At 44.8% G+C, this 17,429-nt stretch overlaps 1 protein-coding gene across 1 annotated transcript in view; it reads right to left on the bottom strand.

Moving 5' to 3' along the window:
• Window positions 1–17,429, bottom strand: part of PDCD11 (programmed cell death 11) — a 58,371-nt gene that overhangs the window by 18,066 nt on the left and 22,876 nt on the right. The window contains exons 11-29 of the mRNA XM_073685337.1: window positions 17,039–17,099; window positions 16,374–16,520; window positions 16,041–16,292; window positions 15,210–15,350; window positions 14,259–14,453; window positions 12,616–12,786; window positions 11,771–11,990; window positions 11,099–11,254; window positions 10,211–10,326; window positions 8,888–9,366; window positions 7,350–7,412; window positions 6,425–6,512; window positions 5,995–6,084; window positions 5,807–5,909; window positions 5,487–5,664; window positions 3,252–3,308; window positions 2,883–3,005; window positions 2,279–2,401; window positions 2,051–2,198 (exon numbers count right to left, since the gene is read on the bottom strand). Coding sequence (XP_073541438.1) covers window positions 2,051–2,198; window positions 2,279–2,401; window positions 2,883–3,005; window positions 3,252–3,308; window positions 5,487–5,664; window positions 5,807–5,909; window positions 5,995–6,084; window positions 6,425–6,512; window positions 7,350–7,412; window positions 8,888–9,366; window positions 10,211–10,326; window positions 11,099–11,254; window positions 11,771–11,990; window positions 12,616–12,786; window positions 14,259–14,453; window positions 15,210–15,350; window positions 16,041–16,292; window positions 16,374–16,520; window positions 17,039–17,099 — 2,911 coding nt within the window. The remainder of the gene's footprint in view (window positions 1–2,050; window positions 2,199–2,278; window positions 2,402–2,882; window positions 3,006–3,251; window positions 3,309–5,486; window positions 5,665–5,806; window positions 5,910–5,994; window positions 6,085–6,424; window positions 6,513–7,349; window positions 7,413–8,887; window positions 9,367–10,210; window positions 10,327–11,098; window positions 11,255–11,770; window positions 11,991–12,615; window positions 12,787–14,258; window positions 14,454–15,209; window positions 15,351–16,040; window positions 16,293–16,373; window positions 16,521–17,038; window positions 17,100–17,429) is intronic.

Raw genomic sequence — 17,429 nt, 5'->3', positions numbered from 1 at the left:
ATTCCACTGTATCTTCAAATCTATTTTCTCATCTCTTCAAATGATAAATAAAAAAAAAATTGTTCATCACAAGTCCCAAATTGGGAGCTGAACCATGAAATGATTTGGGGTTAATAATGTTTTCAGGGCTAAACTTAATTTTCTGCAGTCTAGCACATTTTAGCTTGGCAAATCCTAACAGTGTGCAATGTGCACACCTTATGTTTTCAACTAGCTCAGCAAGTCCAATTCTGTGTGTCCAGAGCATAAAATCTCATATAAATTGAAATACCTGACAAATGTATTCTTCAAATAGAAATATTTTTATCCAATAAAATGCAAAAAAACACAATCCAGTAAGGATATATACAGAAAATAGTTCTCTTTCGGCGCATACTGCCAACGTAAAAGGACATTGCTATAGATCCACAGGAGTTTATAGATCCTTACTGGATTGTATTTTTGCACTTTACTGGATAAAAAGACTTCTATTTGAAGAATATTTATACGCAATATGCACACTGTCAGGATTCTCCTTTTCCTGCTGGAATAGTCGGTCACATCTCCAAACTTATGTGATTTGCAGAGTTGTGGTCACGTGTTCTATTGAGAGAAGCAGGAAAAGTTGCTAGCTGGCATGAGACAGCCAGTGTGCAAATCGGTCACATGAAAAAAATTGCAACAGAAGGGGAATCCTGACAGCGTGCATAATACACACTGTTCAGTTTCAACAGTCAAACAGTGCATATTATGTACACTGTCAGGATTACCCTTCTGTTGCCTAATACCTATGATATGTACGATCGCTCCAGCAGGCAAAGGAGAGGAATCCTGACAGTGTGCATAACACACATTGTTAGACTGACTGCTGAAACCCAAATTTAGCCTGGAAAACCTCATTAAGTTACTAAAACTCGTAAAAACTGGAAACTGCAAAGTTTCAAAGTAAAAGCTTAAAGTTGAAAATTCAAGTTTAAATATAATTATAGAATTTTCGATTCTCAATTACAGTGGTTCAGCCTCGTTAGATGAGGTTTTGAGGAACCCGTTTGTCTGCTTTTTTCTATTTTTTTTTTTAAACTTGAAGGGAAAAATATTTTTCTTTTGCTAAACATTAGCTCTAAAAATTTTACATACAATTGACTCTTTAGCCAATATTCTGCTCACCATGGACCACAGAGTTACCATGAGGTCGGCTCGGAAGGCTACAGCAGTGTGTGCAAACATCATCCTAATACTGAGCATCCAGTGAACGGCTCGGAAGACATGGGGGAAGGGGAAGATTGTGCTGTCATGTTCTAGTTTTGAGTGGCTTTAAATGGGTGGGGGGGGGGGGAGGGGGGAGTCTCCATTTGTTTCAAAATAATAAAAACAATAAAAAAAAAATAATAATTAAAAACAAAAACATGTGTGCTTTATTCGCCCTCCCCAGGTCCAGCAGCAAATCTCTGCCGCTGCTCCCGATGTCTGTTATAGTCTATAGCGCTGACATTATGCTACCAGGGTTGCAGTCAGCAGCTTGTGGCATCAACTTGGACAGAGCCACTGATCTCACAGATAACTGCTCATGGATGTGACAATAACAGGCACCGGGAGCAGCATAGGAAGCACTGGACCCGGGGAGGGTGATTAAAGAACACACACACATATAATAAAATAAAAAAATATATATATATATATATATATATATATATATATATATATATATATATATATATATATATATATATATATATATATATATATATATATAGTATTTTAACAAACTGGTTTCTGAAACCCCTTTTAGACCTAACTAGATGATGAAGTCTGAAAAGTGAATGAATGCGAGGGACTTCTACAGACAGCACAAGTGTTCATTAGTTCAATTATTGGCATGTTTCGATCGGTCGCTGCCTGACACTGATCACTAATCTATTCATTAAATCCGAGGGAACGGAGCGGTCACCAAGACAAGAGTGTCAGCGCAGGAATCGCTCACTGGGACAATTGTCTGATCAGCAGCTGCTACATGAGACCTCAGTGCTGCCATCTCCTGGTCACAGAGGAGACTCGTCAGCAGTAGAAATACCTTGGCTTCACTTTCAGAATCTGTTCTCCTCCTCTTTACATTACTTTTGACCCTCATAGGGAAACCTGCAGACTCCGGAATGACATCTGGTTTTCCCGTATCCTTTGAGAGAAGTGAAAGCTCCAGACGTTTCTCCTGTCTGTCAATACTATAGAAGGGAAACACATTCATTACATGTCCATCTTACCCCTCTAATATGTCACCTTGCTTTAAAAAGGAAGAACTTACGTTAGAATTTTGGCAGTAAGCAGGTTTCCTTCCGGGATGTAGGAGGAAAACTTTTCGGGATCTTTGATAAAGTAATCACTACTGTGCTTAAACTGGACGCGGCCAAAAATGGAGGTAGATAACCTGCGATACAGAGTAACAACGTATCACCGATCTGTGTCGATATTAAAGGGGTTGGTATGAATCGATGCCCAGGAACCAGTCCAGTAGCCAAGGTCCCTGATCTGTAGGTATGGATGGGTCCTTTGAGAGTCGCCCCATCTCCTGGCATGTGCGTCTCTTCTTTGATTCTCCAGCCTGGCGCGACGTCATCGCTGCGGTGTGGCGCACATATGTCGGATCATCAAAAGTAGAAAAGCGATGGCAGAAGGGAGGAGGCGGTTCTCAGACGTGGCTTGTGGACCGGGTAATGCATGCAAAATCGATTCGCACCTCTCATTCAAATATTTGAGGCAAATCCAAAGAACAGGCCAGAGATGTCCGACAGATGCAGATCCAACCGTTGCTAGACAAGGTCCCATATCTATCAGACATTTATGGCCCACCCTGTCCGCAATCAGAGAACCCCTTTAAGAAAGTTACCTGCCTATGAAAAAAACCTCACCGGAAAAAGATCCCTTTTTCTGTAACTGCTCCAACGAAACCTGCAATGAGCTGTCCTTCCTCCAGGCCGTCAATGGAAGAGATTTCTTTATCCGTCACCTTTTGTGCAGACTCCGGACATGTCCTAGAAGAAAAAAGCAGACAAAAATAACATACACAGGGCTTCACTTAAAGGGGTGGTCCCACCACTACCCACAGCCCCTTTAAAAGGTAAACTGGCACCACTGTCATTGGGCAATGGGCACCGCTTTCTCCTTTGTAATACAGCAGTCACCCACTACTAGAGAAGCCGGGGGGCAAAATACTGATGAAAGAGAAGAAAAAAAAAAAAGTATGGGAATAGCCGCGATCGCTGTAGGAATCCACTTACCGAGAATTCCTCAGGGACACCTCAATTGTTGTCTTCTTAACAGAGAGAACGCAGCACCTGGAAAATGATATTATTAATCCACGTTCAGACAATAAACCTCTACAATATCTAATCTACACAACGGTTTATACTGAGTGAAGCCCAATAGAAAAGATGGTTCACAAAATAACATTTTATGTGGTTACTGGATGGAAACTAGAAACGTGCAAAAAGATTTCCAGTACCCAGTTACAGCCTTTCATGTGTCCTCTGCTGCAGCCGGACTTCACTTCTGCGGTATCACTGCTCGCCCGTTTTGCTTCCCAGACCCCTTTGCTGTACCGAGGTTGCGTGAGGCCTCGTCATCAGGGGGCTCAGAAAGGGACAGTGCCCGGGAGATCCTGGATGCAGAAGTGAAGACTGGCTGCAGAAGTGACCAAACCAGAGGTTGGAACAAATATTTTTGCTCGTCTGTAAAGGAAACATATTTTCTTTATCGCTTCATTGGGGGACACAGGTAACCATGGTCCAGTTTAAGCTTTTCGCCTGATCCTGGATCTCAAGCTCCTGAACCGGCGGGTGCAGCTCCATCATTTCAAAACGGACTCCCTCCACTAAGTTATTTCTTTCATGGATCCCGAGGAGTTTCTCTAGTCAGTGGACATTCAGGATGCTTACATTCATAACCCAATTTGCGTGTCACATCAGAGATTTCTCAGATTTGTGATCCAGGAGAATCGTTACCAATTCACGGCTCTCCCGTTCGGCCTAGCCTCTGCCCCTAGAGTGTTCACGAAGGTGATTGCAACCATCATGGCCATTCTTCGATTCAAGGGGATAGTCATCATCCCCGACCTGGACGACTTGCTAATCAAGGGTACGTCCTTCCGGAGCCACTGCCAGAGCCTCCAGATCACCTAGGACATTCTTGCCCTTCTCCACTGGATAGTAAACAGAGCAAAATCGTCCCTGATTCCGTCCCAGTACTTAGTCTTCCTGGGTATGTTGTTACAACCTCCCTGGCCAGGGTTCTCCTTCCAGAATACAAGATCACAGCCCCCAGCCTGGGAATTTGTGTGCCAAGACGTGCAATCCCTCACCCTCTATGAATCTGCATGCATGTTCTGGGGAAGATGATCGCTGCAATGGAGGCCGTTCCCTTTGCCCAGTTCAATACCCGCCCTCTCCAACTGGCTCTCCTGTCGGCTTGGGAGAAGACAACTTCCTCTTTGAACCGCCCCATTCTTTTGCCTCCTCGTGTGAGACAGTCATTGGCTTGGTAGACCCTCTCCCCCTCCATCCGCCTCAGGAGATCATTCCTCCCTCTCCATTGGCTAGTTGTCACGACGGATGCCAGTCTTCTCGGATGGGGAGAGCTTTTCCGTGATCACACCGTTCAGGGTCGCTGGAATGCTCGGGAGGTCTCCCTTCCCATCAATCGGCTGGAGATCAGAGCCTCTCCCTTCTCCATTGAGATCCAGGATCGGGAAAAAAGCTTAAAGTGGACATGGTTACCTGCGTCCCCCAATGAAGGCTCCAAGAAAGATTTTACGGTGAGTACCAAAAATCCTTCAAATAAGAGAATCAACATGACTTGCATACATGCCGCTCCAGCACTGCCTCTCTGCCGCTTCCCTGCAGTCTTTGTTGACGTAACTTCAGAGGTGAAGTCACGCATACAGCAAGTGACCACTGCAGCCAATCACTGGACTTATTTTTTATCTTATTGTTTAATGCCCATTTTCTAGGTTACAGGCCACTTTGCAGACTAGCAGCATGACCAAACACGAGCAGTGCTTACAAGCATTTTTCCCATTTTTCGGCTGGCTCTCGCTGGAGTGCACAAGTCGGCCGGCCCTAGCTGGAGCGCACAAGTCGGCCGGCCCTCGCTGGAGCGCACAAGTCGGCCGGCCCTCGCTGGAGCGCACAAGTCGGCCGGCCCTCGCTGGAGCGCACAAGTCGGCCGGCCCTCGCTGGAGCGCACAAGTCGGCCGGCCCTCGCTGGAGCGCACAAGTCGGCCGGCCCTCGCTGGAGCGCACAAGTCGGCCGGCCCTCGCTGGAGCGCACGGAACTATGAGTCTTCAGGACCGAACTACATGTGGCAAACAGGAAGCCTGGAAGCTGGGGATATGTGTGCTCCCGAGGAAGACAATTAAAATAAATTCTTTAAGTATTATTACACACAGATCCGGAAAGAACATCTTTAGAATTGTAGCGGCACTTAAATAAAGAAGGATCAAAAATATCTCTTCTACCTTACAAACATCCCAACGGTAAAGTTTTTCACTGAACTGTTGGCATAGCAGTCACCCAAATCACAGAGGCTGGCTTTTCCAATTTTTCCAAATGGCAATGATATTTCTAAGCCAGAGGCTGGAGTGATGGTGTTCACACAGCCAATGGTCACACAACCTTGTGTCAGAGCGTACGTGTCTGCAGAGAGAAAAACAATAAAAACTATTTTTGCATCATTACAGAGCAGATGCCGCCGCAGCGGTTCCAAGGTTTTGCTTTATAGCAGGTGCCTAAAAACCCAATGACGACCATAAGACGGCGTGCGTTACGAAGTCATTACCTGTCAGTGATAGCGAGAGCGTTTTGTGGGAAACTCCAGCGTCGACCACAGTAGCCGACAACGCCTGCCCTTCCTTGAAATGTATTTCTGGACGCTTCACCAGCTGCAAAGCAGAATGGACAGGCGATAAGATGGGGGAAAGTATTTATTCATTGCAGGTCTCACATCGGGTGTTGCACACAACGTACCTTGCAGGACTTGGATAGAAGGAGTAGTTCAACGAGTCCATGGATCTCGCTAGTGATCTCCACCTCCAGATACTGCTTCTGCTTATTGTACTGCAGAGGGAGCAGAATGAGAAGAGCTAAAAGAACCGCCATCGTTTCCTATCCCATTAACCCGTTCTACAAAGATGAACCCTTGATTAACAGAAAAATGAAAGGTACATCATGCTTTTCTGGGCAACGCTACCCCCAACGGCTGTGTCTCCAGCTACCTACAGATTCGTAAGTGCACCAGTGCCTGGTATGGCAGCTCAGTCCTATGAAGCACCAGGCACGACCCAACTATAAGTGCAGGGCAGAGTAATCTGTAAGGTTTAAGTTTAGTCCATGAAATCTGAAGAATGAAGAAATTATATCACACTTCATCCCCAATTATTAATTAGCATCCAATTACCTTGGCCACATAGCAGGTCACCTTCTCCCCGGGCATGTACATACTTGTAGGTCGCAGTTTGGGAATTTTCTCTTTGGGGTCCAGCAGACTACAAAGCCAAAGAAAAGAAAAGAAAAAAAAAGAAATGAGATGAAAAGAAACAAATGCTTCAATGACAAAGCTGCCATATGTAATCCACCAACAGCACTGTTCTCCAGGAAGGTGAAGGATCGAAATGTGGGACCCACCGCTAGTAGCAGACAGGGCTCCCTAGGGGGAAATTTCACATTCATGTCTGTCTGTGAAGGGAGCATGCAAATACTGCCATAGAATAGCACCTTTGGGAAACATTTGAGTATTTTCTGCTTCAAATGGGATTTGCAGGGAAAAAAAAAATTGCTTTTCTGCAGCACCTCCGCTCCCTGTATGCAGACTACAAGTCCCAAGACTGCAAACACTCTGTTTGATCGGGTTGTGAATGTTGTAGGAGGGTCCACAGCTTGTATCCATAGAGCCGGGATCTTCTGTAACCCCTTGTAGAGCCGCAGAAGGAGCGAGGATAGCACTCCTCTCTGCATTCATGTGTGATCCCTGCAACGCCTAGGCAAAGTGCCGGACACGGAGCAGGGAGCGTACATGTGATTCCAATGCTTCTGCACCACTTATAGACAGTGCAATCCCAGCACTTTGTAACTAAACTCTCATTTATTCTAATATCTTTTTCCCAGCGTGGAAAGTTATGAAACTTTGCAAATCACTTTTCTCTTCATTACTGTAAAAAATAGAAAAATAAAAAATCCTTCCAAGTGACTTCTAATCCCCTTTCCCCCAGTCTATTTGCTGCCTTCAGCTGCATTGATATCAGTTTGTGGCAGTAAAAGTGTCCGCTCAGCACCTGAATGAAAGGCCTGATGTAGGCAGGGAGACCCCTAAACACATCACTCACCTGGGAAGGATACTGAGCTCCAGAACAGACTTCATCAAGTGTGGGTGAGTAATCGGCAGGAATCTGTGGAAAGGTGAAGCCATAAGTATTATTACAGAACATACATATATAATCGCAGTCCGATAGGGCTGTCATAAAAACAAGTGACAGCCTGGATGCCTGAACGACGCTCCACTTATTCCCTATGGGAGTGCTGGAAAAGGGAGAGCGAGCGGTCAGCAGCCCCATAGGGAACGAATGGAGCAGCAGTCGAGCATGGACACTTTCCCTTCACCTTCTAACAGGGAGAAAAATGCCCCATTTTGCCGGCTGGTGTGTATCCCAATGGTCAGACCCCCGCATATCCTATGGAGAGATGATCACTTGTAATCACCAAACTATCCCTTTAAAAAAGGTAAAATCATCAGTGAAAATCTGGACAAGGAGCATGTTGCAGGTTTGGAAATCCACAGCATGCTCAGACTTTCGTGCTGATTTTTTCCACAACATGTCGATGGGGTTTTAACAGGGACAATCACTCCTCCCCTATGTTTTTATCCAAAATGGAAATCAGCACAAGGGAGAAGGGAAATGCTGGTATGCCATGCTGTTACCACCTCATAACCAATGACCAGTCAGGGCAGCAAAGGGAACACTAATGAAAATGGGAAGAAGAAAAGACTGAGGAGTAAGGACAAGTGAAAAGAACAACACTTAGGAAAAAAGATGGCAGAAAACGCAAGTAATATCACCCAGTACTGATAAAGGGTAAGGAAGCCGCATATGCAATAGAGGCCAGCTTGCATAGACAACCTGCGAATAGTCGTGATGGTCCCTAAAGGGGACTCTCCAAGAATGGAGTCCGGAAAACTCAGCAGAGCAGAAGAATATGAATTCAGAGCACAAATGTCATAGGTAGAGGCCAACAATCCAGAAGACACTGGAAGGCCTGAGTGCAGAGCCCCTGAGGAAGCCTAGTCCAGCTTGACAAAGGTGAGATGCACTGAAGGAGGGTGTAAAGGAAAGAAAACATTCCCACCAGAGAGACTAGACTTAAGTCTAAACTCAAACCAAACTGGAGGAGACCATGTGCCTATGGACTTTCTTGAGGTACGTTTTGGAGAGGGTTTGCTCCAAAACTCACCAGGAAAAAAAAATGTCACTCAAAACGCACTTGAACGACTCTCCCTATTCATTTCTATGGTAAAACTACTTTGCTGTTCATAGGTTTAGTCTTTTGTGAGTTTTTCTTCTGCTCCAGGTTCTGAAAGATGCCAGGTGGGAGAAAAGAAAGTACATGTCATTTCTTTGAAGCATCTCCTGATGGAAAAAGCTCCAAATTAGGAATCGTCCGATCAAGAAGGCTGCAAAAAATCAAGTCCGGAAACAAAAAAACTCTGCCCATAACTCCCCAATATAGGAGTTTCCAATAGAAAACACATTTTTGACCACCTCAATAATGGTTTGGAATTAGAAAAGTGGTTCAGAGATACTTAAAAGCAATAAAAGAGGATGACAGTGAATGGCTGAGCCGTGGTAGAAGCATCCCCATCACTTACCGATGCGTCTTCACATCTCGTCCTCCAATTACTCGACAGGTGACACTTTGTTTAATCTTCAGGGTGAGTGTAGGGAGGACGCCTTCTGGTGCATCCTCCAATATCTGGGAGGCATGGATCGCCCCCACTAGATTATCATTAATAGAAACCATTACATTATTAGGCCTCACACTCTTTACAGTCCCTGTGACCAGCTCCCCAATCACCGGCTTTTCCTTCACAAGGTGCTTGATTGGCTTCATGGATCTACTGGTATTTTGGACAGCGAGCAGGAGACCATATTCATCAGGACTCGTACTCTTCATCACCACGTTGATTTTCTGTCCAACATGGAACTTTTCCGAGTCAAACTGAAAGGTGTCATTATAGTGACATGCGAGTGGGACAGCGGCGAGATGAGAGGCACCTTCCAAGGACACGACTGCAAATTCTTCTGCCACATGGTGCACGACCGCAGAATGAGCTGAACCGTCAGTAACCTAGACCAAAAAAAAAAAAAAGTCAGGAGCACAATTCTGTATGAAGGATTAATGACAGAAAATCTGATCTAACACCTTGCCCAGCCAAAAAGTACCCTGCTCTGCCCTGATGAGGGGCAAGAGCAGTGAAACAGCTGTCTGTACATGAGTCACTATTCCGTATGGAGGAGTCTTCGGCTTTCGTTTCTCCGGAGGAAAGGTAACTTGCACACTTTTTTTCCCTACTGAGTGTTGCCTCTTTATTTGAAGGGGTATGCCCATCTTAGTAAGTGACGGAATATTACTAGACTTTAGTAATCAAGTCCAACCACTGGGACCCCCAATGATCCTGACACTGGAGGGGCCACTGCATGCCCATAACACGGTGGGTTGCAGCGCTGCTGTGCAGGGAACTGCACCTATACCCATTCACCTGAATGGAAGCACGCTGCAGCAGGTGGCCAAAGATGCCAAGAAGATGCAGATCTTCTCATTTTTAGGATCACTTGGGGGTCCGACCAATCGAACTCAGTCACCAATAGATGACGTTAAATCCTGGCAATATACAGATATGGGAATCCTCCCGGTAGTAGACCAATAATCCCCACCACCTAAAAACTTCAATTAAATTAGGAGGGTCTTTTTGCCTAGAGGTCTAGGAGGGGTCTTCTGCCTGGTTCGGAACCAATCACATTCATTGCTACTTGGGATCGGATGTGAGAATGAAGCTTCTACCAGCAGAAGTGGAAGGGGCCCATCAGGATTTTGGAAATGTAAACTATAAAAAATGAAGAATCAGTGCAAATCTATGGGGAGATCCTAGTTGGTGGAGGATATAATAACCAGGACTCGCACAAGCACTTACTGTGTATTTTGCTTTTATCATAAGCTTCTCATCCACGGAGACGTGAAGGTGGGACTTTAGGAGATCAACGTGTAGAACCACAACCTTGGCTTTTTGTCCAGCCACCAAACTTTTTGCTGCAAATGAAAGACATGACAAAATATGATGAAATAGAGCTGTATATCAAGGAAAAAGTCAGTGCAGAATGGATTACCAGCAACAAGGATACAACATACAAAAGTAGTAGCAGCCGGGTAGAAGGGTTGTGTAGATTCTCTCATTTCTGCCCTTAGGGTTGAGAGAATGATTCTTCACACCAGCCGGGATGGTCTCCGGGGTGTAAATCACACAACCCACAGGTATTGTGCACATGTCCGAGTCTAATCATGGGATAAATGCGCAATATCTACTGTCCGTCCTTCCATTGGCATCGGCAAACGTCCTGCCCAGCGTGCAGTCAAGGAGACGAGATGCAAAACGCTTTTAAAAGATTCAAGATTCAAATAAAAGTATGAACAAGAATAACCTTCATATATTGTCCCTGCATCAAAATATTAATGCTTATAAGGACACAGCATTGCAAATGGAAATTCCTATAGACATAACCACTAAGGGGTTTTACAGTTTAAAAAAAAAAACAATCCCTGTGTCTGTTATTGCCTGCAGCACTGCAACATGTCGAAAGCACTGCAGTCAATCAGTGAGCTCAGCGGCTTGTGCCATTGATTGGATTTAACACTGACAACTTGAAGTTAGCAGGGCAGACAAACAGCGGGAGCAGAGATGGAGAATCAGAACCACATTTATATCAATTTTTAAAACAACCTGCAGCCTCTGTAGAGAGGTTTTTCTGAAAACTGGAAAACCCCTTTAAAATATGCATCACACCCATTAGGTGAAAGGTTTTACCTTTATTCTCATGTTGAGCCGCTGTTATTTTCTGAGCTCCAGATACTTTGCCGACACAGAACAGAACTGAACCATCTTCTTCCACCGCCTCAACGACGAGGGTCAGCTTCTTCCCCGGGACTAGAGAGTAAAGATTATCACCATCCTCCAGATGCCCTGAAACAGCAAGAGTAAGACCATAAAAGGGTTAAAAAGGGGGTCATAGAGACACCAGAACTTACCCGTCATGTCTTTATAATACAGGGCTATAAATGGTATAATAGAATGGAGCATCTTTACGTAGAACTATGTGCCGTACCTGTCAATCATCCTGGAAAGTTAGTAAAAAAAAACAAAAAAAAACAACACAATCTGCACAGTATGTCACCGATCTGTGCCGAAATGCCAGACTGTGTAAGAACGCAACATATGGATTAGGTAAATGGCATCACTCAATTCTCTTACATACATTTCCAGAAGGAGCAAGACAGGAACAATAATGTAGAGTTCTACAAGATGGTTCAACACCATCCTTTTCTTGGAAATACAAGTCTTGCATGGGTTACATATCCGCCATGTATATACCCAAGCCTAGGAACAATCTTTGTTGTACAATCACAAATCTTAGGATCAATCAGTAAAGATTCTCAATTATTAACCAGCAAATCAATGATTATTGGTGAAGAATCGTACCATGGCTGGTAAGGAGACTCCTGGAGAGCTGAATCTCCTTCATACACTGGCTCAGACGTGCAAAGCTCTCGGCCGAGCGGTCATCGAGGGCACACCTAGACATCTTCAGGGTCAGCAGGAAACGTTTCTTCTCCTCATCAATGTTTGTCACCTCGGCCACCACCGTCTGGCCCATAGCAAAATGGTCGTTGACGTTTGTCACAAACTTGTCGCTCATTTTCTATTGCCACAAATTATTGAGAAAGAAAAATTTAAAAAATACAGAAAAGCAAAATATCTTTCCAGGCCCAGTCTTGTGTTAAAAAGGTTACTGCTCGCTATTTGCCTCCTTTTTTCCCACAACATCGGAAAATAGTGCAAAAAGAGCAGCAATGTGGCAGTTATGTGTGAACTCAGCCTAAATCTGCAAAATGGAAAAAAAAACCTAAACAATAAAAAAAACAAAAAAAGTAACTGAGTATATTGCAAAAAATGCAGCCGATGTTAAAGGGGTTGACCTTAATTCAATCAATCCAAATATATGAGAGCACCACCCAGTCTTTTTTGGACCTATAATAAAGCTTTTTTTGTTTTCTTTTTATAAATTACATGCTGTCCGGTCCCGCACTCTTTAAATAAAATACAGGTAATTTTGAGAAGTTGGATAGCGCTTTCTCTTGCGCAAAGTCAAGAGGGTTAGAGACTGAAAACTACTGGCCCCAATCAAGTTGGAATATATTTCAGAGAAACCTCTTACCTTACGCGGGTAAGAGGTTTCGCTGAAGCTTTTTCAATCTCTTAGTTATAGCAGTTTTTTATAGTGACAACCAATATGGCCGCCATGTTGCAGCAGCCATGTGACATACCGATAATGGGACCAGACCGACGAGTCCATACGGGAGCTCAACAAAGACTCCATACGGCATGATATTCTTCACAAATCCAGTGAATAACATCCCAATCTGTAAGGCAGAAAAGTCCTTAGCGCCCGGCTCCTTCTCCATGAATGAGATGAGGGCAGGTTTCCTGGTCAGTATCTGAAGCTTTTAGTAAAGGATTCACCAACATTAAGCAGCTTTAATAAAGACAAGGTGGAGGGCCGTATTTAAAGGGAACCCGTCATGTTGTACAAGCTGTCCAGTCTGTGCACAGCACGGTATACAGGAGGAGAAGCCGAGCAGAATGATATATAGGTTTGTTGGAAAAGATTCAGTATGACTTGTATTTTATTAGGTGATATAGGAGTCCAGTGGACGGTCCTACTAGTGATTGACAGCTATTTCTGCATGCACAGACATACAGGGAAGACTGTCAAATCACTAGTAGCACCGCCCACTAGACTTGTATCCAAACATGCAGCAGGGATTTCATTTAATGAAATACAAGTTTTAGTGAAACCATTTCCACAAAAATGTATAATCAAAACTAATAAAAAAAAAAAAGACTGCTCAAACCAAGCACAGCCGCTCAGTGCACTCTTGGTGTGGTCAAACAGTTCAGTGCAATCTTCCCACCTGTTTTCCATCAACCCCCACTGTCCTCTTCATTGACTGACAGTTCTGACATTACAGGAACCAGAGAAGGGTGGAGATTAATGGAGAACAAGTAGGTGGGAAAATGCACTGAACTGCTTGGCCACACCAAGGGTGCACCCAGAGCCTGTGCTTGGTTTGAAACATCATGCGCTGACTCCCTTTAAGAAATACTATATTAAAGTGAAATCCGGTGATAGGTTGTTGATCGCTGGGAACCCACCATGCCCAATAAAAGCACTCTGTTGGGTCCCGTCATGGAGCCATGGTCCCGCTTGTGAACCACACCCTGCATCATTGTCCGTGGGTCTGCTGAAGCCTAGTACTAGGCTGTATCCATCAGTCTCATAGACAACAAAAAGCACAATTACTAGCATGTGGGAACGGTGCTCCAATTTATACCAGTCACCCCAGAGCCGCATTCATGAAATCGAGAGATTTAATCTGAAGACTGCAGGAGATAGAGGCCAAAACACAGAATTCAGGAATGTGTCACTTGTCAAAGTGCATGCTGTAGTTTACTATCTGTGAAGGATTAATTATTAAGATTAACATTACTGGACAACACTAGTCCAGCAACGCCCCCTCCTGTGATAAGCAGCTCACTGTCTATGGACTTTCTGCATGGACAGACTGGTGTGGGCGGGGTTAGCTGTGGCCTGGGCGGGGTTTGCTTTCTCAGCTCTGCTTTATTCTAAATCTAAAAGCTCTGCTTGTGTCAAAACTGCTGCATCCAGTAAACTAAGTGATACATAGTTGGAATCAGCTTCTCTTTACCTACTAATGCTGCTCTCAGATGAGGTAGCAAAAACCTGCTGACAGATTCCCTTTAAACTATGTTGCCTGTTCTCATTTACTCCATACGCGAGACTGTAGCGACCCCTAGGATTGCCACTGCCGATTCAGTGACCCTAAAGATGGGAAAATATTGAGGCTGAAAATAAAAACAATTAGGACGTAAAGACTAAAAAGGATACACTTTTGCCTTTTAGGGTGCTGAGAACTATTAGTCCGGTGAGCTCGTCCCCCTCCTGCAAACATTGCCACAAGAGCTCACAATTGGAGACGTGATCAGACAGATGGGTCTTCGGAAGAAATGCAGGAGTTTCCTCAGGCAGAATCAGCACATTCAGCCCGTCATCTGCCTTACTTGCAATTTTCACATCAACAGTCTAACAAAAAGATAAAAACAAACATAAAATTACACGTAATACAGTGACCCAAACCTACAGATAACATTTTATAGTCTGGAAAACTAAAACCAGTAAAAAAGACCTCAAATTTTAAATCTATGCTATAGGCCGTTATTATGGGCAAACGACAAAAAGTGCAAGAGTTTATAACAAAAAAGCGATACAATACCACAACTTTTAATTCTATAGTGTACAGCTCGTTGTCTAGCCTACCGGCCACCTCTGGAGTTTATGAGTGGCGGCAGATTTCACAGATAAGGAGCGCGCGCTTACAAGCTTTTTGCTTTAGAGCCTGTGAGTGCTGCTCTGAAACCAACCAGATCATTGACCTCAGCCGGCACCAGCGTTCCGGCGCTCCTCCAACCCGCCAGTTCTGCCTGCAGCATGGGAGAGCGCAGCGAGAGAGAGTGCTGCTGGTCTGAACTATCAATTTTCAAGAGCGCCCTGTCCTCTCGGCAAGACGGAAAGGGAAGCAGCGGAGGGGTGCGCTCCTCGAGAGAGAAGATGTGAAAACCCCTTTAAAATGAGTTATCTGAGAAAAGACATTTAGCACTAATCCATAAATGTATGATCATTGGGGGCTGACTGCTGAGACACCCACCATTAGAGGGAATCCGACAGCAGGTTTGTGCTATGTAATCTGAAGACAGCACAATATAAAGGTTAATACACAGATTTCAGCGATGCCGCTTATGGTTTTGTTTACTGACAGCGATGATACTGGGCCAGAAATACCTTTCCATATGTACAGGCTTGTGAAACCTTATGTAAAGGCTTAGATTTCGTCACTCCTTTCTCCTCCTCATCAAGCATCTTGAAGGATAGTCGCAGTTTCCCCATCTCAGGATTACAATCCAAAATTCTTACTTTAACCACCTGAAAATGATACAAAGCCACATACATATCACATATATATATATATATATATATATATATATATATATATATATAAAACACAGTATATTCAGATATTTTATTCAATCCAATCGCCCCCCGTGAACAACATCCGGCCCCCCTGCCCCCGCCTCCAGTGTATAACATCCGGACTCCATGCCCCCGCCTCCAGTGTATAACATCCGGCCCCCCTGCCCCCGCCTCCAGTGTATAACATCCGGCCCCCCTGCTCCCGCCTCCAGTGTATAACATCCGGCCCCCCTGCTCCCGCCTCCAGTGTATAACATCCGGCCCCCCTGCTCCCGCCTCCAGTGTATAACATCCGGCCCCCCTGCCCCCGCCTCCAGTGTATAACATACACTCCCCCCTGCCCCCCACCTCCAGTGTATAACATCCGGCCCCCCTGCCCCCGCCTCCAGTGTATAACATACACTCCCCCCTGCCCCCCACCTTCAGTGTATAACATCCGGCCTCCATGCCCCCGTCTCGAGTGTATAACATACGCTCCCCCCTGCCCCCGCCTCTAGTGTATAATATCCGGGCAATTTTTCCCCTAATATGGGGCAATTAGCATCTGCATCGTGGAGTTTTGCCTTCTTCTGGATCAACAAGTTAGGATATAGGTCAAACTGAATGAACATATGTTAACTTTAAAAACTATTAAACTATTACCTGTCCCTGATAGAAAACTTCTTCTGGTGATGTAATATACTCGGTGCTCAACTCCATGATCGGTGCCAGCCCTTGGACATTGTTATAAAACCGGACGACGCAGCCGCAACTTCTCACCGAGCGGATAAAGCCGTGAGTGACCAGGCCGGGGGTGGCATCGTGGTAGGTGGTGAGGATCGGCAACTTCGAGTTTATCAGAATTTTCTTCCTGGTCAAGATCAACTTCTTGGCCGCTGGGTCCACACTTAGGACCTGTAGAATAGTCGGAGACAGTGAAATATCAGTGACACACAAGCCCAATAATTCTCAAAGACCAAGGTGTGAGGTCCTCACCCTGCACTTGATCTTGGTCCCAGGAGTGTATTTCTTCTCCGGCTGCTTCAGAGTGACGTCTGCCAGGTGCAGGGTGGGCACAATGCCGTTCAGGCGTTTAGTGATATCCACCACCATTCCTATTGGCGTTATACTGTTCACGGTGCCCTGTGTACGGAAAAGGCAGATGATGTAAGCACAGAGGTTATATAGATCTTATATGACAGTATAAACTTACGTCTACTCTCCCAATGAGGGATCTCACCCAAAGGAGCCACCTTACAATAACCCTTGTACATATGTCTTATTAGGACATAAGACCTCACAAACGAAACACCAGGACTTCCCTCTATGGGTCCGCACCAAAATATCCTCAGCAGCCATCGCTAGAATTAAGAAATGCACCCCCCATCTCAATGCAAGCATCTAACCCCCCACTACCTGCAACATCCCCGGCCTCTCTTCTAAATAGCAGACCCATGCGACATAATGAGTGTGTCGCAACGTAAAGAAGTCGCCAGGTCTATTAATCAGAAAAGGCGCCGGGGATGTTGTAGGTAGAATGGGGTTCGTAGTGTTCTAGTCAGGCAGAAATGGACTCTAGACCTGGACACTGGGTAAGGGTCTTGCAAATCTTTTTTGCTCAACTCTCATATAAAGACATACAAAACTTTACTACAAGTTACCTCCAGAACTTGTCCAACTTGCACATCTTCAAGTCTCAAGTAAAGACCTTCCAGAACTTCTCTGCAAGAAAAAAATATAAAATGTAAAAGCAAGTGAGGAAAATATGTTGAGCTCAAACAAATATACAGTATATACTCCACAATCACACTATGGCCAAACTAGAGCTACTAATTTCCCCTGTGAAAATACTCTGTAGGAGAGCGGTTGTGGACGCTTTTACTTGGCTATTAAAAGGGGTTGTCCAGCCTTAGGCTACGAGTCTGCAGTCAGTCTGTGACTGCAGACTTGTGAATACTCACATTGCGCAACACTGTGCCCTGTGAGGATTCTCTGGTGTCTGGAGCAGAACAGATTTGCATAATGTGGTCACATGCAGACTAGATGAGCGTA

This window comes from Phyllobates terribilis, unplaced genomic scaffold (genome assembly GCF_046119375.1).
Source record: "Phyllobates terribilis strain yellow unplaced genomic scaffold, ASM4611937v1 Scaffold_5__5_contigs__length_657084704, whole genome shotgun sequence".
Lineage (NCBI taxonomy): Eukaryota > Metazoa > Chordata > Amphibia > Anura > Dendrobatidae > Phyllobates > Phyllobates terribilis.
The sequence above is the reverse complement of the archived record's forward strand: the minus strand, read 5'-3'. Positions and strand labels throughout refer to the sequence as shown.